The sequence below is a fragment of the Vidua macroura genome, chromosome 1, assembly GCF_024509145.1.
Source record: "Vidua macroura isolate BioBank_ID:100142 chromosome 1, ASM2450914v1, whole genome shotgun sequence".
NCBI lineage: Eukaryota > Metazoa > Chordata > Aves > Passeriformes > Viduidae > Vidua > Vidua macroura.
Genome location: NC_071571.1, coordinates 111572633 through 111597207, shown reverse-complemented (window position 1 = coordinate 111597207; position 24575 = coordinate 111572633). Strand labels below are relative to the sequence as shown.

Sequence of the window (24575 nt, the reverse complement as noted above, 5' to 3'; positions counted from 1 at the left end):
GTGTTGCCTGCATTAGAGGTTTCATTCTCAATTAAAATAGAATGAGAAGAAATTAATAGTCTGGTGTTTTTACAAAATATTTTGTAGCTCTTACCAGCCAGTTGTCTAACAATTAACCAAAAAATTACTGGTCAAAAATGCTCAAAATGCTCAAATTACCTGCCTGTAATGTGAAACTTAGTAGTCAGTGAAATATATTCCGTAAGAAAAATGTTCACTAATCCTCATATAAACTGCTGCTATTTCATTTAAAAATAAAAATAAACCCCTCCAAACCCTGACAAAGGGAAAACTGTGGAATCTGGATGGAAACTATAAAGAGTTTTGACAAAAGGCCAAAATTTCACCAAAACTTGGAAATGATAGTTTTCCAATAGAAGTTTTAGATGGATGGATTTTGCCAAAAGCACAAGAACTATGTGGGGCTCTCTCAGGCTCTTGACTTCGCTGAGCTATGATACTACCTGCAAAGTATGCTATAATTGTCCTTGGAAACTCACTGGTGAAGTGTCCCTGACTTTGATAATAAAGTAAGGTAGTTGGGTTTTTTTTTTCTTTTTCTTATTTTGCAATGTAAGACCTTAAAAGAGTGTAAATTAATTCAGATCTTCTGGTTTGATTTTGGATGTAATATAGAAAAAGTTTAAATACTCTGTTGGCACACAGTTTGCAGAAATCCAGAAATTTGTTATGGAGCTTTCCTGTGTGGTAAGTTGTGTTTATCAAATCCTCAGAAACTCTGTCAGACCCTTTTAGAGCTTCAAAACAGCAGTGTATGTTGCCAAAAATAATTTAATCTTTTATTTGAGTCTATCACCATTTTGGTTTGACTTTTCAGCTCCCACAAAATATATTGTATTTTTTTCCAAAGACACAGCAGCCACATTTTGCAATATGACTAGTTATTGATGGTTATATAACTGTGTTCTTTTAGTATTTGGTTGAAAAAAGTCTACATCAGTTGGAGGAGTCTAGAAGTTCATTAATAAAACAATTTTATAAAATAAAAGCTATTTAGTAGCTAAGAAGTAGGCAAATCTCCTGCTCTGTTAAATCAGCTCTGCTCTGTAACTCTCAATACTGGTGTACTTGGAGTGCAAGGGTGATTTGGAGATACTTATTCTGATTCCCCCAAGAATTCTCCTCCTCTAGAATGGCTGAGGAAGGAGCAGGAGTTTTCCTGAAGATACCCAATCAGGTAATAAGAGATTAGAAGCTCTTTAAACTATAGCCTATAAATACACTTTATTCTTCTACTTGAGTGAGAATTCTCAGTTGCTTCTCTGTTTTTACTCTCTATTTAATTTTTGAGGTTATTTCTATTAGGGTAAAGTGATGCATTTTGGTGTTGGTCAACACCAGTGGGGAGAGACCTAGAACAGACTGTATTTTAGCTAAAAGGAGAAAATAGCACAGGAAGATATGTGTTTCAGGTGGTCTTTCAATTATTTCTTATCTTTCAATTATCCAAACTTCTATTTATCCAGATAAACCCACTGGAATGAAAGTGTCTGGGTAATTTATGGTTTCCTTATGGCTAATAAATATGCTTCTGTTGAAAGGAATATTATAAGCAAACATAATACGACATAGATTGGAAAATTACTGAGAAAGAATGAGCAGATAGTCTTAGAAACAGTCAGTGTTCTCTCAGGGACTACTGTAAAGACAATGACTGCAGAGAAGATCATGCCAAGGATAATTTGGGAGCAAAATATTTTTATTTCTTAGTTGCTGTTGTAAACAACTGAACAATTTGTTTCTTGAAGTCACATTGTTAACACAGAGGAAAGAAAGAAGATCTTTTAAGTGTAATATGAGTTTTTTGTAAAAAAGTCCTTAACAACTTAACACTTCACGTGTTAGATAACACTTTTTTAGAGTCAAACCTATGAAACTGTAGCTTTCAGCTCTCCATTCTTCCCATAAAAATGCTGTCGTCCTCATGCTCCAAATAGCAGAATTGCACACAATGATGCCTTCCCATTATCAAGGGTGAAATTTTATAAAGGAGCTGGAAAGGCCAATTATTGTGTAACAAGGGGAGAAAACTGGTCATAGTCAGTTGCAAAGATATGGGTAAGATGAACAAATATGTGAGGAGTTTATAAAAAGGAGGTTAATTGGATCTTGAAATAAATTATGAGATGCTGGAATTCTATTTAGGAATTCAGAGTCTTCCCTGTAATGAGAAGAGATGGACAGTAAAGTTCCACACATCTGATGATATGAAAGTTTAAAGAGGCCATGAAAAAGGACAATAACAGTAAAAGCTGGAAGATAGAAAAGCATAGGATTTAAGAGAGGTTGTGGAAAGAAAATGGCTTATTAATGCAAAATAATAGAGAGTTGGACTTCTAGCCATAAAACCTGATAGCGAATTCCTTAGGATAATAGCTGAACCTGAGTATTCACTTATGCCTCCTGCTTTCTATACGAATTGAGGAGAAAAAATTAGGAATATTTTTTTTATGGTTTCAAGTATTTCAATAACAAAAGAGCATGCATATGCCAAAAATATTTTATGGTTTTTAATGTGTTATTTATATTACAAGTATTATAAATTTAATGAAAGAAAAACACAAAGCCAAACACAACTACCTCCTATAGAGAAGTTCCCTGCTATATGGAGAACTCACAGTTTTCACAGGAATGAAGTGGAACTCTAACAATGCAATATTAATTTCAAATGTATTTTATAGAAAAAGTTATAGGGCATGAATTTTGCCTTAACCTTTCAGGCTTAACTTTATTTTTTTTTATATGTCAAATAAAAGGCATGCTTCTCATTCATACCAGTTTACCAAAAGCTGTTTTTTATGAATTTTTCAAAACCTTTGTCATATGTGGAATCGGTTAAAAATGTAAATGTGAAAAAAAATTAAAATAAAGTTCTAATTTAATTGATAATTTTGGAAAAAAACCCAATCAAATCCATTGTCATCAGAATGTTCTACTCCCTTTCTGTGTCATAGGAATAGTTTCTATAAAAATATTTTTGCTACACAGTAGCACATGGGAAAGTATACAGAAAAGCACACATAATTTGCAAGAGTAATTGCTGAAATTGTAGATTTTTGTGTATTTGGTGGCAGAGAAGGAACTACTGAAATGTGTGAAAAAGAAGAAAGGGCTGGATGTACAACTGGGGACAAGCAGAATTCTGTCAGCTTTAGAATAAGGTTTTGTGTATTCATTAAAAAGATTTAGTAACTTTTACAGATGTGGAGGTAAATTTCTAGAAGAGAATCACATATAGCCAGTAAGGTGTTTTCATCTCTGCCTGCTTCCTAACCCTTTCCTTTCCATGCAGTATGGAGACCTGTGCTGGCTGTGCCAGCTCTTCAAATGTTCAAGTCTCTCTTGCTCACAGAAGTTCTGTTGTTTATGAGTGTCTGATGGAACTAACTGAAAGAATTACACACTACTCAAATAGATGTAAAAGTCTCTAATGAAATGTAAATGTAAAATGTAATGTAAATATGACAAATGAAGCTTTGTTAAAAAAAAAGAATTGCTACACTTCCATCAGAGGCATCTTTCCCTGAAAAGGTGGGGTCTTTTGTTCCATGTTGTCAGTTTTAAAGTCATGAACACATGATATTTTCTGGTTTTGGTCATTACAAATAGTCACCCTCAGTAATTAGCTTTCTATCACTGAATAACTTTTGGTTGGGTAATTAAGTGCCATCTTCGTGCACTCGCTGGGGTAGCCAAGAGTCTCTGCTGGGACAAGCTTCCTGCAGTGAGTTCATGTGGTGTCATCCTCCAAACCCTGTCCAGTGGCCATACACCAGTGTTGAACCCCAGCAGGCACTGTGGTAGACTTTATATTTTTAAATGTTATAGATTACTTCTGCTTTAGTCCTCATAACATAACAGCATGATTTCTGTTGGCAACTGTGGGTTTTCTGCACTGCTGTCTTTTGCATCTTTGGGGTATTCCTCTACAAATAAAGGGATAAGGTTTTTCTGCTGTAAGCATGCTAGAAATTGATGAAAAAATAAAGAAATATATTTTTCATAGAAAGGCAGTAAATGTAATACATTTTGGAGTTTTGGGAATTACTCTTTGAGAAGGTTTCAAATCAGATGGAAAACATCCAGAGCAGATCAGTAAGAATGATTAGGAATCAGGAAAACATGGGTTTCACAGCATAAATTAATTTATTGGGAAGAGAAGATTGAGGGGAGGGGACATGATAACTGTCCTCAGGTGCTGGAAAGAGTCTCATAAAGAAGGAAGAGAATGCTCTCTTCTCCCAAAGCCACACCTTTCCTCCATTGCAATCCGTGGTAGATACATGAAAAAGAAATAAGCTTAATGCATTTATGAAAGTCAGAGGTTGGTCTTAACCATGTTTTAATAGTTCTGAAGATGGTGAAACACTGGTGCAGTTTGTCTGGGGGTTGCATGGCATCTCTCTCACTGGAAGTCTTAAGATAAGAACTAGAAAAGCAGTGGTCGGGATTGACCATCTGACCTTGTTCTGGGGCAGCAAGATAAAGTAGGTGAAAACTGTGATGTCCTCCCAGGTCTCCTGTTGTATCATTTGACTTCAGGTGAATGTTGTTGCTGACTTGTAATGTTTTAGAAAGAGGTTGGTATTTCATGTCACAACTTCCCTAAAACAGGTCATTAGGCATGAACCTTCACTTTCATTTTGATAAAGCAGTACTGCCTAGTACTTATTATTGCAAGGAAGAGATTAAAATAATGAACTCAGAACCTTCAAGAAAGGGCAAGGATAAAGTGGTCAGAATAGAAATATCAGCATCTCAGTATTTTTAAGACTGCTTGATAATCATCTAAATGTTTGGGCAAGGAAATAACCTTGTCCTTAGCCTTGACTTCATTTGTTCTCACTGAATAACTTCTCATTGCTGTCACTTTTTTCTCCAGCCCTCAGTTTTTAAGCACAAAACATTCATCTGTGAAACATCTTACATCTACTAATGCTTCCACTCCACCAAGATTTAATCTTTCATTACTATCAACAGAGATGTGTATGCTCTCCTCCATGCTCATACTTTCCTATCAGCGCAAAGGGTTTTGCTTTCAGGTGGTGAACTGAAACCAAGAACTGATTCTTGTCTTAAGCAGACTGGAAAATATTAGAAAAAACCAAATCCATAAACAAACAAGCAAAATCAAAACATTTTAACCAGGTTCACTTCTTCAGTCTAGTTTACTTCAGGACCATAAAATGTATGTGTCAAAGTCTGTGCAGGAATGAGCATGTTTATGTCTGTCAAAGTTGGGAGCAGCCTTTTGAAAGGACAGTGCAAGACCTAAAATTGAGTGTCATGTATGAACTACGAGTTGTCCTCTGCTCTTCCATCGCATGTTTAGCACTGCAGCTGCTTAATAGAGTAGCAGGAGGAAATCCTTATTGGCTTTTGCACAACTGCAGGGTCAACACAAGTGAGAGATGTGTCTTCCTTCTCTGAATCAATATTCATCTGTGTAGAAACACAGAATCAATATTCATCTGTGTAGAATTACAGAAAGATAGAAATTTTGTTCTTAACTGAACTTTTGCAAACTCAAAGTCAGTTTGCTAATGAAACAGCTAGGTGAAAAACATCTTTTTCCTGGTACTCTACACAGTCTTCAAATTCACAGTGAATAAATATGGATTCCTACCATGCAACTTTCTCAGACTGTTATTCCCCACAGTTCATTTAAGATTCTAAAGTTGTTGTTTAAATAAAAACTTTAGAGAAGATGTTGCACAGGGCTCTCTATGCAATGCTTTCTTTAAAAAAAAAACAAAACAGAACCAAAAACCAAACAGGCACCCTGACTGTTGCATTTTTGAGAGATATACTTAAGCCATTTTGACCTGAATTTGTTTCCTTCACAAAAGGAAATCTCAATGCTGGTGCATAATTTATGATCTTGGCATCCAGCCGAAACATATGTACATACTGAAATCAGTTTTGCATCTGTTTAACTTTGTGCACATGAGTAGTCTAATTGGATTTAGTCTGATGAAATGACACGTGTGAGATCAAGTGTCTGCACAACAAGGATTTCAGTCAGTAGGTTTCTTTAGGGCAGCAGCTTCTATGCTTTTTGTGGTGCCTAGCACATGAAATGGCTTTTTTATTATCTCAAAGCCTTCTGCATGCTATATAGCTGTAGTGACGGGTGAAACAAAGAACTACAGAAGAACAAGTCTTACAGCATAGGTCAGATCTTCTACTGCATAGCACTGTACAAAAATAACAATTAATTTATTGTAACTTTCTTTTTAAAAAAAGGTCTTCTGAGAATCTCTTTAAGGGAAATCACTCTTTCCTTTGTTACAGGCTACCAGGCTGCAGCTGTTGGCCTTCTGGTAGCCATTGGCCAGGTTAAACACTTTTGCTGACATATGCTAGACACTGATAAAATACAGCCATCACCTCCTTTAGAATGGAACCTGAACTTATGTGACTGGGCAGCAATGTAGATACTTACCATCTTCACAAGACAAGCTATCAGTGTATCAAGAACTGGAGTTTTGTTTTTGCTGCTCTTGCAAGCCTAATCTTCCCATGCCATCTTGCATCTGTCATCTTGAACCCTGGCTAATTTCTTGCCCCAGAATGGTTGTGCTAAGCTTGCTACTTGTTGAAGCTGTTTGTATGCCAAGGCCAGCTCTTCTGGTTTGCTCTCGTGTTTTCTCACTCTTCCTACATCTGCTGTAAGGGTCTAGGGAATGAAGAGTGATCTACGAGACTCAGGAAAGGGGATGAGAGAGACTGCAAATTCCGATATTAGGAGCATTAGGGATTAAAAACTGCAGCTCCAGGGGATTGGCACTGTGAGAATATAGTCTGGGAGGATATATAAAAAAAGGAAGGCTTGGAATATGAGTGCTGTTAAGGCAAGGCAAGTGACTCTAAAACTGATGGTGTACAGAGGACCAAAGACGGAAATGAAAACAGAAAAAGGGAAAAAAAGAAGCTGCAGTAAGAATATAAGGCAAAAAGTATACCTTACAATAAATGGTTTTGTTTGTCTTTCCCTTCTACCTCACTGTCCAGATTCATTCTGTGGCTGGTGAAATACCCTGAAATAAAGACAATTTTAGGAAGCTCGGAATGTGGTTCAAGGCATGCCACTTGAAATGTATTTTTATTTGAAGAATTGTGCTCCTGACTTCTGGTGACATTAAGGGAGGAGGCATCTAAAAAAAGAGTGTGTTTGTGAAATTTGTCATGTAGCACCTGATTCAGACTACTTTGAATGCTTTGAAGCGAGAGCAAAAAATAGTGAAATATTACAGCATTAAGATATAGAAGTAAAATTTTTCTCTGATTGACCTAAATGTGAATCTGATGACTCTGGTGGAGGTACTCTCTGATATTTTTGTGTGGCTGGGGAAAAGATTTGATCTTTAAGTTTTATGTTGTGGAAGGCTTTCTGTTACTGATGCCTTTTCATGGTCTGCAGTTTGAAATGTATGCAGTAGGAACAGTCAGATGAGGACTTGATATTGCAAGGGAAAATGCACTGTATCAACTTTTGGCAATTGGAAACTTTTTGGTCTGACAAGTGGATACACTTCATTGAAATGGTCATCTGTTTTATCCAACAAAATGAATTTCTGCTCAGGGGAAAGTTCTGAATGCTGATTTTCAAAGAGAAAATGGTTTTACTACATGATTCTCAGAGAGCATTCAAAATGTAAACCTACATATCTCTAATTCATTCTGGGGTTTTGCAAGTGAAACTAGAACATAATCATGCCCTTATTTTGAATAAATTTTTTGCATATCTTGATAATATTTAATATTCATTGGATGAATACCAGTGTTTCCTACTTGAATCCTCTTTGCCTTGAAATGTTTATATTTTAATTCTTTAGAGTTTTGTTCAAATCAGCTATCCCTTATTTACATATTGATTAATACAAAAAAGTTAGTGTTTATAAGAAACTTCTGTAGGTAGTACTTACACCAGGCTGTATGGCAAAGATTTCATGTTAACCGTAATCATCATAGGTAATTAATTTGTTAATAGATTTACTGAATTTGCAGTTGGTCACATTTTTTAAAGCACTGAAATTAACATAATTGTGCATTGTTTGCTCTTGGAAAGATTAGGAACACTTTATTTTGAACAAAGTATAAAAAGAATTCATGGAATTCTTGAAATATTTACTGAACATTTTTGATAAGTATGACCTTATTTTTGCTGAGAATTTTTACAAGCATATTCTTTTTTTTTTTTTCAGTCCCCTGCACATAGCTATTCAAGCTATGACTCTGGCAAGAATGAGAGTGTAGGCAGAGGTGCTGAAGATCTGTCTCTGAATCGAGGAGATGAGGATGAGGATGACCATGATGAGCAAGAAGATCCTGAGAAGGTTAATGAATCAGACGGTGTAGAAGCTGAGCGACTGAAAGCTTTTAACGTAAGCTCTCTTGCACTCACCTTGTTTACTTCTGTTCCTTTTGCATTGTTGTTTTTGGGTAAGTTTGACAATATTAAAGGCACATTAATTATTTGTGGGATTTTTTTCGATTATTATTTTAATGCACATTAAACTCTTGCCAACAGATGACAGATTTGCTGTGTTTCATTTAGAATTTTGAGGCAGAGTGCCATCTTTACCAGTGAGGAAAACAAAGCTTTGTTCTGTATGTGTGCATGTGTGATCATGTGTGTGGTGTGTGGATGTGCATGTTCACCCATTGAATGTAAAGAGGCTGTAGCTAGTTTTGTCAGGAGACCATTCTGGTGGTCAGCTGTTCTCTATTGCTTTCTCAATGTATATAATTATGCATGAAAACACAAGCAATTGTTCAAACAAAGAAAAAAATGTGAGTCAGTTCAATAAAATGATTAGCAATCACAGCTTATTGTTAATAATGAAACTTAAGTAGTGCCTATTTTCACAGTCTGTTCTGGTTTATCTCACAAGTTCTGTATCCTATAGACTTTTCTTTTCATGTCTATTTTTTTTAAACCCAACGCACCCCCACCCCAAATAACCCTTTAAAGAACTGTTTGCTTTATATTTCTGGCTTCCCTTTTCAAAGCTCTTCAGTGGATAGGAAAAAAAAATGTCTTCCTATCAGTAATCAAGCCAGGAAGCTAGGAAGAGAAGAGAGCTGCCCTCCAAACCCATCTCCTCTGTCTCCCTCTTGCCAACAGATGTTTGTCAGGCTGTTTGTAGATGAAAACTTGGACCGAATGGTCCCAATCTCTAAGCAGCCAAAAGAAAAGATCCAGGCTATCATTGACTCATGCAGGCGACAATTCCCTGAGTATCAAGAGCGTGCCAGAAAACGCATACGTACTTACCTCAAGTCCTGCAGGCGGATGAAAAGAAGTGGTTTTGAGATGGTGAGTTTTGACTTAAAACCCAGCCCTAGTTTCCATCAAAACCCCATATGTAAATCCATGGCACTATTTTGTTTTCATCTTAGCGTCTTTATTTTTTGTTTGTTGTTTTTTTTTTTTTTTTGGTAATACCAGGTCAGAGATTTCTTTTTCCCTCCTTCATTCTTCCTGATTTTATTACCCTTGATTTAAAAGTGCTATAAGACAGTAGAGTTCACAAAATGAACTCATATGGACCTGTAGGAAAAGAAGAATAAAGCAAGGCATAAGGAGGGAAACTGAACTATGGACTATATAGTGACTTATTTCTTACTTTAAGTTACAGTTACAGATTTTTGTTCCGAAAAGTCTTGCTGTAAGATGGATTTTTCTCTAAAATGCCTCTGCTAGCTGGATTTCAGTGAGCTCTGTAAAATTGACCCTCAAGAAAATGCCCAGTGTAGTAACATCATAGTAGCAATGGCTTTAGCTTTGGGTGTTTTCTTGTACACTTTAGCCAATTACTTATCAGTGAAAGTTACTCCTTTGAAATCTTTCAGTTGATATATTGGTGTGCAAAACATGTTTAATGGTTGTAAACCAAACATGTTTGGTCAAACTTACAATTTAAGCATCCCAACAGTTTAGTAGTTATAATTGAACCAAAACTCATTAAGATTATCATGGTATACAACTGACAATGTTTTCAGACATTGTTATTTTAATATTACTCAGTAGCACAAAAATGGGTAAATAAAGTCTTCTCACTAATTGGCAGCTTCATTATCTCTAGAAAACATTTCTATTTCCAAAATGGAGGAAAGTCAGAAGAAACTAGATAGCTACACATCTTGTATTTAATGTCTTAGCTACCTCTCTGGCCTTAAAATGACAACAAAAGCACCTCATTGTTACAAATAGATATCATTTAGTGATTAAACATACCATTTTTTTAAATTAATCATCTGCAAACCCACTGATTACATTAAAAATCATTGGAGATTATTGCATTTTACTGTTTTTCTCTTTTTCTCTGTCTTTCTCTTTCCTGCAGTTTTTGCAGAATATTTATGAGTACCATTTGTTGTTTAAGATGGTAGCTGACAGTTTTAAGAACAAAATATCAGGCTTATTTGTAGGGTAAGACCACTATTTGATAACACCAAAAGCAAAGACAGAAACGTGTCTTTTGTGTACATTTGTGATTCTAATCAACAGCAAGGTTTTACTATTTGAAACATTGGGATAACACTGTTTCTGAACAATGGAAGCTCAGATGAAGAAAGACAGGTAGAATGAAGGACATCTGTACAGCCAGAAGTGCCAAAAATTGACTGGCGGTGTACATGGCAGATTGTTTTGCCCTAACAAAAAAATAAAACAAACCAACAACAACAAAAAAAAAAAAAAGAAAAAAAAAAAAAGAAAACAAAAAAACAACAAAAAAAGGACAAATAGAAAAAAACTATTTCCTACAATATATAAGTAGAATTAAATTGCATCTACTCACTGACAATAATTCATCAACATCAAGCTCAGCTTTCATGAAGCCAAAATTTTATTTTGCTGTACTTTCAATGAAAATACTTACAAAGTTAGCCAATGCTAGCAAGTCTCCTCACTGTTCCAATTTATGGTCTTATTACTATCATTTTTCATGCTGATGAGCAGTTATGTAAACTGGCTCATTTTTGTCATCTGAAAGACTTGTGCAATTGTTTTGCAATATGAACAAGGGGCTACAGTCTGATCCATAAGAGCTGGGTTGGCTTGACTTCAGTGCACATTTGCAAATGTTACTTTTGTATGAATAAAGGTTGCAGGATCAATTTTTTTCCTGGAAGGGGAAAAGGAGCAGGGATTATCAGGAATATGATCCAAATAGGCAATCTTTATAGTTTAGAAAGATTTCCTGGTTTTATAATGTTTCATGACAGTTTATGATGGGCTTTATTTCCTTTTAAACAAACAAATCACCGTCTAAAACATTGACTTTTTGCCTATGAATGGAAGTGACAAGGCACTGGACCTCATGCCAAAGACTGCAGCCCTCTTGGGCCTGAAGGGGTATGTGTCCTGTGTCCCTGTTTGCAGGTAGGAATACAAGCCAAAGACTATCCAAAGTCTCTGGAGGAGCTCCCATCAACTTCCTAAGAGAATTAGCATTTTATGCGTATGTCTTGAATAATTCTGAAATTTAATATATATCCCTTTGGGTTTTTAAATTATTTTTTGATTTCTAAGTTACTGTATCATCATCTCTTGATTATAGGCATTTTTTTAAAATGCTACCATGGACAGAGGCATTTGACTACTTGATTGTTTTAAACATCCTTACCATTTTGGTAATGGAGAAGAAACACCTTTTCTGGATAATAGCATTTGTTCAAAGCAATAATGAAGGGACACGATGGTGTTGTTTTGAATAAGGGGCTACCCTCAAATACAGAAAACCAGAATAATGATCTGCTCAGCAGCAGTACCAGTACAATTCTTATATTAAATAGGATGTCAGATAATAACCTCCACAGGAGATGTCTTTTCCTATACACACGTTAAATACAAGTTTTTTATTTTGTTCAGGTTCAAAAATGCTACATTTTGACCATCTAGTTGCACGAGAAAAAGAGAATATTCTCTTTTATGTCATATGACAGTTCAGACTGTGTGTGGAACTGTGCAGTTATCTACAGCATCATACTGTAAAGTGAAGAGAAAATGTAAACACTATGCTAAATAAGAATAAAATTGCACGAAAAAGATGAAAAAGCAAGCCTGGAGCCTGATTCTGTCAGTTATTTGCTGCTTGTAATCCCAATGACAGTTCTTGCTGCATAACAGGCCAGTTCTAGCTTTGAGGCAATAAAAAAGGCTCTGTCTCTTGAGTATTCATCATGTTAATTAACATGATTTTTAGTATTATTATGTTTAAGAGATTACTTATAGTTATTCTGCTTCTTCTTGTGACAGATAGCTGTCTGTGGACTCTGAGGCAGCTTGCCTAGATTCTTGTTACAAATATGCCTTTGAGAAGCTCCCTTTCTGTGCTGGAAATGCTCTGCCCATTTGACTGTGCAGCTTGTAGTTGTGCAGTTTTCATTCTGACACAAGTATACACCTCAATAGGGCATTCAGTTTTTCTCCTGAATCGCAAGATTGTTTTTTTTCCTCCCATTGTCTCTTACTAATGGACTGTTGAGAATGTTCTCTTAATAAATTCTATGATCTTGCTCAGAATCTTTCACTGGGAGGGAAATCTGTCAAATACCGAAATCACTGGCTTTTGGATGGGATTTTGAGGTTGTGATTCTGCCTGCACTGTGCTGTATTGTTTGAGAACTTAGAAGTTTTTGATATTCTTAAAGAAATTATTTCTTTTTCTCTTCATTAGCCCAAAAACAAAAGAAAAAAATTACTTCCTCATTTTCAAGGACTGATATCAACAAGAATTCCTGTACGTCAGGTGTTTTGTGACCTCTGTAGGGTATGCAAGAGGAATTTTCTCCCTGCAATAGTCAGATGGCCTGTTTCACTGTTTTTCCAATCCTTTGTTTAGACTTGTCCCAGCCTCTGTGAAAAAGAACTGCAAATTAAAAAGGGCTAGTAAATAGATGCTGGAGATATGTGATATGCATTTATTTAGTTATAGTCCAGAAAAACTTTAGATGCTAGAAATAATCAAATGAGGTTCAATTGTCTTAATAGTTAAATTTTCTTACTACTCTCTGCTTCCTCCCATCTTCATGATCTCCTATGATCAGTCTCACTGCATTCAATTTGGAATTGCATCTTACAGTATCTTTTTCACAGATGTGCCATTTTTTCTGTGAGCATCCCAATGCAAGAGCAAGATTTTCTCGTTCACTGAGATACTTCCTTTATTTTTAAGAAAAAGGAAACCCTCCTTCTAAATACTACTGTAACACAAAACAGTAGTATCAAAGAGCAAAGTGTCCTGTGCTGGAGAGAAAAGCCTAGCCATAAATGCTTTTCATTGTCCAAAGACTATTTTGGATGTGTGGGAGAAGAGTCACACTGTGCCCAAAGACAGTTCCTGATTCAGGTCCCAGTGTTGTTCATCCTGACTCCTCCTGTTCTGTCAGCCTCAAGAACAAATAACTAAACTCTGTATCTTTCACTGCTGCTGTCACTTGGTTGTGCCAGTTGGCTGAGGGAGGTGTTTTAACAATTTGCAACTGTGCTCATGTTAATCAAGGTGTTTTGAGTGTGTCTAGTGGCTTGTCATATGTCTGTACTGAGATTGAGCAGCTTCAGTGGGGACTGGTTTCTAGAAAGGGGATGTTTTCTGAAATCTGCCTCATTAAGATTACTTGGGATAGCTGTCTAGGTTCTGCTTTTAAGTTGTAGAAAAAGAAATCATTCAATATTTACTGAATTTAGTGCTGAAAAGTCCAGCTGCCCTTGCAGTCACTTGGGTTTTCAATCCTCCAGGCTTTTATATCTGGAAAGGTCATAAGTATTTTCAGGAAAATGAGGATCTGTGGATTCAGGGATGCATATCTAATTGATTAACAAGCTGGGAAGCATGAAGAAAATTATCACAAGAACAGTTACATGAAGATCTACAAATACTAATAGAGTTGTTGCTTTGTATTATACCCCAAATTCTGTCAGTTGGGCACTTCCCTTTCTAAGCATCTCACTCTTTTTTGTTAGTGGTTAACTTATTTAAGTCTGATGGGCAACTTGGTTGAAATAAGCCAAAGCTATTCGCTTATAAAATTTGACTTTTACCATTAGATCTCATATAGTCTTGAAAAAATATTCTAGGATCAGTTTTTCAAAGGCTCTTAGACATGCTGTTCTTTTTTTTTTTCACCACAGAACAGTTAAGTGAATAGTCATCTGATTTTTAAGGACTTCCTCCTAAATCTTCCTCAGATAACTTTTGCTTTTTAATGACTTTTCAAAGTTTAGGCAATTTTGGAAAAGTGAGCAGTGGAAGAAGTAAAACCTCTTCCATTAACCTTTCCAAAATGTGAAGAAGTTAGCTTTAAAAGAGGCATGGTATTTGGAAAAAGAATTAAAACTAAAAAATACCTACCGACCTGACAGGAACTTAGTCTTCTACACCCTGTGAAAGAGGAAAATATAGGAATGCAATTTTGACATTTGTTTCAATTTTTTGTTGAATTTAGAATAAAAATAATCCCCTCTGAAATAGCAATAAGTTCTCATGTAGAAAAAAAATCCCCCTTTTATTGAAAAAAAAACTTCAAAGAATAGGTTAATAGAATGTTCACTCTGTTAACCTGTAAATTTGAAATCAGAAAAAAAATAGTACATATTTCAGTGTTTTTTGATACTGTGATTCTGACTTAGATTGAGAGCTCTTGCTGAAATGTTACTTGATTAACTGGCCTGTGCCAATGGCTTAAGGATAGGAATCCAATTCAGTGTATTATTTTAGGGGAAACAGTAAATAATGTTAAATCTTACTCAGTTTTCCTAAGTCCTCTGGAGTTTTGCTAGTAAAGTGCTATCAGTGTTCAATACAATCCTCACCTGACTCTGAAGGAGTTTGGTCAGCAGGATGATTCCTAGAGTTCTCTGTCACCACAAAATACCAGTTAAATCTTGGATAGAGATAATTGCCTAGATTTGATAGAGAGATTAGGTGACTTTGGCTCCCTCAGCAGTCAGTTAAGCACTTGGATGAACCAGTGTGGAGAGGTTCATCCCCAGCTGTCTCATGAGTCAACAATGAAACAAAAAAGAAGCCTGGATGATTACTTTTTACAAAATGCTTCATTTTTATTTAAATAAATCAGATGGATATTCTTGCTGTTGTTCACATAAGTAGTTTAAAATTTCCACTAGCCCTGCTGAAATTGCTCACACAGGCAGAGCCGGACTTGGTCCCATATGTGGGCATAGCAGCAGCAACAGTGGCATGGTGGTTGATTGGAAAGAGTCATTTGCTAAACTTTCAGACAGGAATGTTAAGATATACTTGGATTTATTTAGGTGCCATCATAATCAAGGTGCAGTGTTTCAATTCAATGTATTTCAAAGGTGAAAACTTTAAAAAGTGATTTGGACATCACTAGATGTTTCAAAAAGCCTCTACTGCCATTTAAGAAAATATTTCTAGCTATTTCATTGAATCCTCTAGTAGGTGTGACAATTGGGTATTTATCACAAGACAGTGGGACCAAGCAAAATATATCAAACCCAATTGAAATGCAGGGCTAAAGCCATTAAAATGCCAGTCCAGTTATTCATATTCCACTATTCTGTACTGACAAATCATAGAATTACAAAATGGTTTGGGTTGGCAGTGACTTTGCCATTCATCTAGTTCCAACCCCTCTTCCAACCCCTTCTTTCATTAGAAGAGGTTGCTCAAAGCCCCACCCAACCTGGCCTTGAACAGTTCCAGGAATGGAGCACCCACAGCTTTTCTAGGCAGCCCAATCCAGTGCCTCACCATCCTCACAGTAAGGAATTTCTTCCTAATAACTAATCTAAATCTACCCTCTTCCAGTTTGTGACCAAGTACATAAAAGTACATCTAATATAGTGCTGTGCTGTACTTCATTCTGTCTTTAAATTCAAAAATACTCTGTAGAAGGGTTTCTGAGTCCTTTGCTATTGTGCTGTGCAGGACAGTTCTGTTATACATTTCACTGCATTGTTCTGATTAAAAACTCTTAATTTGAAGATCATGTCTTCCCTGTTTTATAATCTATTTTGCATGTTTTCTATGAAAAATTGCTATTTAGATATTGCATGCTGTTACAAATATGTTGGGCATTTTAGGACATGGTGTTAGATCTTAATAATTTATTATGAAAGAGTTGTGGCATATTTTCAGTATTTAATTTTGGAAATGAATTGATCTTGCAATACCCAAGGAAAAAGCTGACATGCAGGAGAGAACTAGGGAGCATCTCATTTTTGGGAGCCCAATATACAAAGAAGTGCTTAGTGGTACCTTTGGAAAAATTCAGTTACTGTAAGTGAGGCATCTTAGGCATTCATCTTCGATTTTGGATGCCAAATCACTTTGGAAAATTTTAAAACATTTTTTTTTTCCCCAAGTTTGAGTAATAGTTAAAACATTTCCTTGTTCTCACATTTATATTAATCTCCCAAGAAGCAAGCAATAGGAGTAAGGGAAATGGCCTCAGCTTGTGCCAGGGCAGATTTAGATTGGCTATTAGGAAAAATTCCTTCATTTGATGGTGAAGCATTGGAATAGACTGTCCAGGGAAGTGATGGAGTTGCTGTCCCTGAAGGTGTTTAAAAGAAGTGTGAATGCAGCACCTGGGGACATGGTAGAATTGGGAGTGTTTTTTTAATGGTTGGACTCAATGATCTTACAGGTCTTTTCCAACCTAAATGATTCTGTGATTCTCTGATTTATATTAGAGGTAATATTATTATATTGTGTCTATGAACAAAATGAAGTAGCTTGCATGGTTATGTGTTTCCAACTGTGTTATACTGAAAGATGTAATTTTCAGTGATAATTTGCCTAAACTAGAAGGTAGCATTTATACACACATCAGCTTATGGTGTTTGGCATTTCAGCAGGTTTACATGTGTGCCCATTATCTGACTAAACAGATAGCTGTATTTTTTCAGAACTGAGCCAGACTAATGTAAAGTGTGAAAGTATGTAGACCAAACTTTTGTATGACAGCTTTGGTTTTTATTTATATTGGATCTAAAAAACATGCCAACGTAGTAACTTTAGAGACAATGATCTCTAACCATGGGTGGGCAGCATGCACAGTAAATTGCAAAATTCTTTTTAGTGAATATACTGCTCCTAGTGGTTTAGACTGAAATACAATCAGTTATCTAGTATATCAATAATTGGTAAATTTATGCCAAAAATGGACATAAGAAATTAAAATATAGAAGTTTTTTTTAGATTCTGTGCAGAAATACAGGAATTATGTGACTATGCCAGAAAAGATATTTGGTGTTTCACATGAAGATACCGCAATAGTACCTCACTTTAAACAGCAGACTTCATAATGCTGCATACAGTTGTTATAGTGAAATGCATATTTTACAGTATATTGAACATGCTAGTCTCTCCTTTCTTAAAGAGTCAGAGATTATGCCAAGAGAGCTAATTTCTAGGTGAACTGGGTCAAGCATTTCTGATTTCAACTACTTAAAATCAGAAACCTTGCAGGACTACTCTGTAACTCCAGAAAGTCTTGTTGTTAGATGCTTTGATTGTTGATACCCAGACCTAAGCAGCATCAAAGTAATGAAAGGGTCTTAATTAGGTTATACATACTTTAAGGCAATATAGCACTTATTAGACTAGAAAGAAGTATTGACTAATTTGATTTTCCATTAGGCAGCTTGCAAAAGTATATCTGTCAATGATTTATAAACTCTTCAGAAAGAGAAAAATGGATGAGTGTATAAAAAGTTCAAATCAATTTGAACAAAAAATATTTCTCATAAAAGCATGCAAAAGTGCATATCCAATAAGGTGGTTAAGTGTGCATGTTGCTTTGTTGTCATTGTTGTCATTTACAGGCTCTGTGGTGGTCTCATAATAGTTTCAAATACAGGAGGACTGAAGGGGGTTGGTCATCTCCCATGGGTTACTGAGGGAATTCCAAGCACTTCCTAAATGTCAGTCACTTCAGAAATTGTTATAAACAAAGGCATCCGTGTGCACATACAATCTAGCAGGCATTTATCAGAATGCTCTTCACCTACGTTGTGTTAGAGGCTGAATGTTAGTTGCATGTCAGCTGAGGAGATGTAAAAAACCAAAACCAGATGTATGTTCAAAATGTGACTCCTGTTTTAGTGCAGTCACAAGCAGTATCATATTTCCAAGTAAATACAAAGCAATTCTGTATACTGCTTTTGTGTGATGGATGTACAGTCTTCTCAGAAGGTCTGCATTACACTGTTCACCAGACATCTTCTAAGTTTTATTCATCTCTTCACCTGAGAGTTACTATAACATTTTCACATATCTTTTCTATCTGTCCTTGGCTCAAAATGTCAAAAATGTTATCCTGCCTTGTGATTTGCTACTTCTGGTAGATTAATTTACAGGATTTCTTCTTTTCCTTTGTTTTACACATAGGTACTTCCAGTATAGTTATTTCCTGCTTTAAATCACTGTGAAGTGAGAGAAATACCAGACTGGGGCTGTGAAAGTTATGCCTCAAACAACCTAAGCACATTCCAAACCAGCTAAAGCTGGTTGGGAATTTTTTGGTAATGTCTTTTTTTTTTTTTTCCCCTTTAAGAAATGTTAGTTTGTCAAGGGTTTTTTATTTTGACATGAAACGAAAACTGGTTGTCTGCTAGTTCAGTGGGCAGGTTGTGGATCCAGGGATTGTAAGGGCAGCCTTGGACAAAGTTCTGCTTGGCTCCCACATTTCCTGCTGTAGTTCCAAACATGTAGGAACCAGCACTCAGCTCTCAGCTCTGCAGAGGGCAGCCTGGGAACCTGCAAAATGTCCTTTCAGCTGAGATCTGCAGGCTTCCTTCTGCAAAATGGAATGATATCACCTTTGCCATGTTTTCCAAGGCCTTTTGAATCTTACCCTCAGCTAGGGAATTGAGAGATGTTCAGAATTGAACAGGGATGTTTGAGCTTCTTACAGAATTGGTTTTACAGCTGTAGTTATGAGAGAGATCATGAATAATCAGAAGTAAAGAGGAAAAGGAAGCTAAGTTAAGCCAGAAAGGGGCTTCTGAGCTTAAAAGATGGAGATATTAATTTAGTTTATTTAAAAACAATTTTTTGGAAGTGGTTATTTCAAAGTAATTTTTCCTCTTACGCGAGTCTTTTCAAAATTGATCTTTTTGAGACTTTACAGATATGGAAATTTGCAGAGAAAAATCTCCTTTTTAACAGCTCCGCTCCTAGTGACAGAGGACTGTGTTCATCTTCTCAGTCAATGCCATACTAGAGTTCAGTTGATGGAGGCTGAACCCTGAGCAGATGATTTTTCTCCTGTGTTTTTAACAGTACTTTACTCCCCAGGTGACTGGGCCATGTATTCACCACATTTTCCCTAAGGTTCTTTGTAGGTAGTTCTTGACATGAACATATCAACAGCCAGCTGCAGTGATGACTGAGAGAAATTATGGGTTAACACATATTTCAAGAGGAAGATACTCCAGTACCCAGAGATTTCCTCTTTTTTGCAGGTGCTAACTTGAGTTTGATGTTTCAATAGTGAACACATGACCACTACACTCCTTTTACACTCCAAACTGCTTGATTTTTATAATTACACTTTATTTTTTTTTATAAAACACTTCAATACACTTATTCTCTCCCATAAATAAATAAACTGGGAGAACTGGTGTTCAATTTACTTTTTGGTCAGAACATTAAGTTTTTTGGCTCACATATCACCTTCTAAAAATCCACTGATGTGTAGGTACAGTTACAGGTTTAGCTAAAGACCTGAGCTGCAGGAATTATCCAGGTGTTTGCTCACCATTTTTCAGGAATATCATAGTATGAACATCACTGTTACAGGACCACAGTGAGTCTTCCATGCAGCCAACAGAGTCAGTGCACCTTGAACATACATAAACCAGTGGCATGTACAGTGGTACTTGGCCAGCAAATGCAGAGAGGGATCTAGTGGGATTCAGTAACAAATTCAGAGGAACATCACCATTCCAGGGAGACAGTTTATTAAGTATAATGCTTTTTCAGTGGAACCCTTCTGCAAAGACTTTGTTCTCTGAAGCTCTGAGTAGGGTGTCTGCTTGTACTGCATGTAATGGTTAACTTCTGTTAGGACACCGGGGGTTACATCGGTGTCCCTCATCTCTTAGATTGAATTATTTTCAAACTGGAAACAAGTTCAATACTTTGTTCTGTCAAATCAATCCAAGTATAATTTATTGCAGTATTGCAGCCTCTGGTTGCCTTTCTTGCAGTGCTACTGTGCCCATGCCAGAGAGCTTGTTTTCATGTAAGTGGGGAGAAATAAGCCTATTGCACTAGTGAGGAAGATCCATAAATCCCTGTCTATTTCTGAAAGCTAGTTCGTCTTCTGGTCTCAGACAGACTGTGGTCACATCCTTTAGAGATAGTAGAGTGCCACATTAAAAATTGGCATTCTGCAGAGCATATCCAAAGTCAATAAATAGACTTTAATTTTTAGAGGTAAAAATCTAATACTGATAATGGCTGGCTCCTCAGTTTCTGGAATGTTATGAAAACTATAAAATCAGTTGAGCCTATACAATTAACCTGTTTTAAGGCTGCTGTCTAGCAACTGAATGGAAATAACTTCAAAATTTTCTTCCAAAATTAATTGACATTTCATATCAGGTTCATATCCATGTTTTTGGGAGTAAGAAAGTAAAATTCTTCAAAAACCAAACCAAAAAAAAAAAAAAACCAACAAAAACAAAAAAAAACCCCAAAAACCAAAAAGCCAACCGACCAACCAAAAAAATCCAACAAGCAAAAAACCACACCCAAACCCCCTCATGCATGGCCATAGCCTCAGTAGGTAAAAATTTACATAGTAAATGTAAATTTGAGTTCAATGAAGCTTTGAAAATTTGTGGAAGTTCAGAACTGGGCTCAGTAAATTTCAGTCTCTGTAATGGGCTTATATGTGTATCAGTACTTTTGTTATTATCCCCACTTTGTTTATTTTCTTGGTAATTCTGATATGTCTTTGTATATTAATGAAGAAGATTATTATGAGCTTCATCTTTCAGGAAGATTGTTTTGTATGTAATCAGGAAAAAGAAAGCTGTGTAAATATTCTTCTTAATGAAATGGTAGGCAAGATCGTACTGGAGTTCATAATCAACTATGATGCTAAAAAGAGTCTATCATTCTCTTTTTTTGGAGGGATGGAGGGATTCACTGCACCTTTAACCTTAAATGTGTAAATGCTATGAAATTAGTAATGACAGGTTTTGAATCAGAAAAATGAACCATATCTAGTTGAACAACAAAATATCTGGAGTGTTGGAAGGCTGGCATTATTGAAAGAAAAACAGATTTTTTTTTTTAAGTCGTTCTAATCACATCAGTCATGTTGCAGCAAGGAATGCAAATATTCATATACTACAGATTGAGGCTGCTCTGAAATGTTCTGACAATCTGTTAGGTTTTGAGTGATGTTTCAACCCTATCACTTGGGGTTTTTTGTTTTGTTTGGTTTTGTTTTTTGGGTTTTTTTGTGGGTTTTTTTTATGACTATAAAAAAAACTACTCATCTCTGTCACATGCTGCACAGGATAAAAAGCCTTTCAGTTTTCTTAACAAGAATCAGACGGCCAGGGTGCTGCTGGAACGCAGAGAATATGCCACTGTCTGTTCAAAGTACAGCTTAATGAGCCAGACTAAACACACTGGACAATAGAGCTGTGGGGGGAAAGGGCTTCTCGTGGATCTGTGGATCAGCTGCAGCTTTAACATCTAACTAGTTTCATTTTTCATCTTTGCAAGTTCCATTTCCCTGTTTTGTTGGTATAAACTGCATTTCAATGAGCGGACTTTCCTGCCTAGGTGATGGTATGGTGTGCTTTGAAAAAGGATGTTGTGGATTATGCTAGGAATAATTTCTGTGTTTCTTTTTCTCTTTCATAGTCACGACCTATTCCCTCACACCTTACTTCAGCAGTTGCAGAGAGTATCCTGGCTTCCGCCTGTGAGAGTGAAAGCAGAAATGCTGCAAAAAGGATGCGGTTGGATAGACAGCAGGTACTGTGTTCTTTGGGGTCTACACATCCATATTTATAAATGCACTGGACTCATTTACATAGGGTGCCATGCAGAAGGGTGGTGCAGTGCCTTATATGCTTCTTGCTAGCAAGGTTAATTAAAATACAAAAGCTGTAGGTTTTTTTAATGAATACATAAGCGTGTCTTTGTCTATATTTACATAAGCTGTGTCAGGGTGTCTAATATATTTGTGATGTCCAGCTGGATAAAGCTATATATTTACTTTTTGACAGCTGTAGATTTTCAGAGCATGTGTAATCCCTATACTAGAATTAAAAAGAATAGAACAGAGAGTGGATATAATGTACTTAAGTAACAGAAAGGTGCATGTGTCCATGAATCAATGTATTTATTTGTGCACATATTCTCATTCAAAAAGTGTATGCATTTTAAATATAAGGTGAAATATTGTTACTGTCTGAAAATACCTATTTTCCTGAAACAGAGAAGTTACTATGCTGTATGAAAAAATGCTGTCAATTAACTTATTAGTGAGTTTTTAAAGCTCATATGTTTTTTCTTGTGTGATTATTCATATTTGTAGTGCATGTTACAATTTTATTACCTTTTATTTTCTGGAAATTGCATATTTTCTTTTAGTTTTTTAAAATCCAACTGGTAGCTCATTCCAGGCTTTGATTATTTACTCACTCCAGAGATACAGTGAATGTCTAACATTCTTATTACAAAGACTATTATGCTTTATTTCTCTTCATGATTGTAACAAAGTAAAAATCTTAGTGATATCTTATGTGTTCCAAAATGTGCTTCTGGCATGGCAGATGAATTTTTATTTTGTGGAATAGAACATTATTTAAAAGAACATTTTCCTTTTATGCATAGTCCATTGAGTTCTTTCAGGTCATGCCCTAACTGTATAAAGGATTACTACTGCTATACATATAAAATGGATAGTTTAGGATCTGAGAGTGTATGTTGCTATTTCTTTCTGCTGTGATATTTTTTGCTGGTATTTTCATTATTGTACTACATTTGCCTTAAGATTTATAAATGACATGGGATATCAAAGCACTGTAATATTAAGTATAATTTAGTTTAGAAGCAGTGCTCATTCAGATTGTGCAGGTTTTATATTTTCTCATTTTCTCTCTGATTTTTCAGTAATAATAAAAAGAAAAGCTACAAAGTCAATGTGTGCTTAGCCCAAGGGGAACTAGAAATAACTTGCACAAACATCAGTTACTTTTATTGCACAAAACCAATGGCTCAATTCCTTGGTCCAGCCAGGGTGAGGCAGAGTTTTCAAGTGATTTGAGCGAGAATCCCATAATGCTCTTCAGGGAGCCAGAGACCTGTTGAAACAAAAATCAATATTTAAACGGTAGTCAGAACTCAAAAAAACCATATTAATAGTATTTTTTCCCCTTTATTTGTAGTATTGCTATCAAAGAAGGACTTGGTAAACTCTTTGGGAGGAGAAGTATATCTTTACTTTTCACTACAGAATTAAAAATCTGTAGTCAGAATATCTCCCAGCTGATCACCTTAATTGTAACTGTGATTTTAAAGTAGCAAAGCTGCCTATGAACAACGGGTGTTGGGTTCTGCTTCCTTCAGCTCTTCCCCCTTTTTGACAGTGAGTTCTGGGAACACAGTGGAGTTGCAAATAGCACCAGTCATTTGATTCAACAAGCAGTAAATTATCTGAGCTGGTGTAACTTTGGTGCTTACAAAACTACTTGTGAATTCAGACAGATACACTGAGTAGATATGCTGAACATGCTGGGAAAAAATATGGCAGTGTGTTAGGTAGCTTCATAAAATTTAGTGAGAAATTTACCCTTCAGAGTGGAAAAATAAATCATTAGAGAAGTAGAAAACCTTGGGTTTAGCCCCAGTTCCATTGAAATGTAATTATTTATTCTGAAGATGTGAAATGTATGAAGTAGACTGAGAGCACAGCATTCCAGAGTATTTCTGAGTGTGGTATTTAATGGACAATAATGTGGTCAGTTCATATGCTGAGATGAGAACTGGATCTGTATCCTCACATACAGAGAGTGTGACTAATAGGTAAAAGGGTTCTATTCTGCTTGTCTTCCTATTTTTTCCTCTTAACTTACTATTAAATTTCCTTCACTTTTCTTACATATATCTAAAATATTATATTTTCATTAGATTTTTTCTTAAACAGAGAAAGATTGGAAAAGTTCAGTTCATCAGGTTGTTTTGTTGTTCCATATCTCTTAAAAAAAAAAAAAAAAAAAAAAAAAAGGCTTGTTTTCCAAAATTGGGTTTTATACCTCTGGGTAGACTCTGGCTTTGAGGATGTCTGTGAAAATTTGGGAGGGAGAAAGGGGAAATAAGATAAATAATATTTTGAAAATTACCATTTCATAAACTATATCAAGACATTTTCTAACAGAAGACAAGCATTAGACAGTCCTGAAAAGTAGATTGTCAAGAGGATCTGGCAAGAGCACTCATTCAGCACTTTCCCTCAGAGTTAAATGGAAGCATTGCATTAAGGCTGCTTTATTCTTGCACACAGTACAGTGAAGTTCTGCC

At 35.9% G+C, this 24575-nt stretch overlaps 1 protein-coding gene across 11 annotated transcripts in view; it reads left to right on the top strand.

Moving 5' to 3' along the window:
• Nucleotides 1-24575, top strand: part of NOL4 (nucleolar protein 4) — a 188680-nt gene that overhangs the window by 131519 nt on the left and 32586 nt on the right. For 10 of the 11 annotated variants that reach the window (XM_053989402.1, XM_053989395.1, XM_053989436.1 and 7 more), the window contains 3 exons: nucleotides 8229-8408; nucleotides 9152-9343; nucleotides 21912-22025. In XM_053989402.1, coding sequence (XP_053845377.1) covers nucleotides 8229-8408; nucleotides 9152-9343; nucleotides 21912-22025 — 486 coding nt within the window. The remainder of the gene's footprint in view (nucleotides 1-8228; nucleotides 8409-9151; nucleotides 9344-21911; nucleotides 22026-24575) is intronic. The other variant, XM_053989410.1, reaches the window with a different exon arrangement.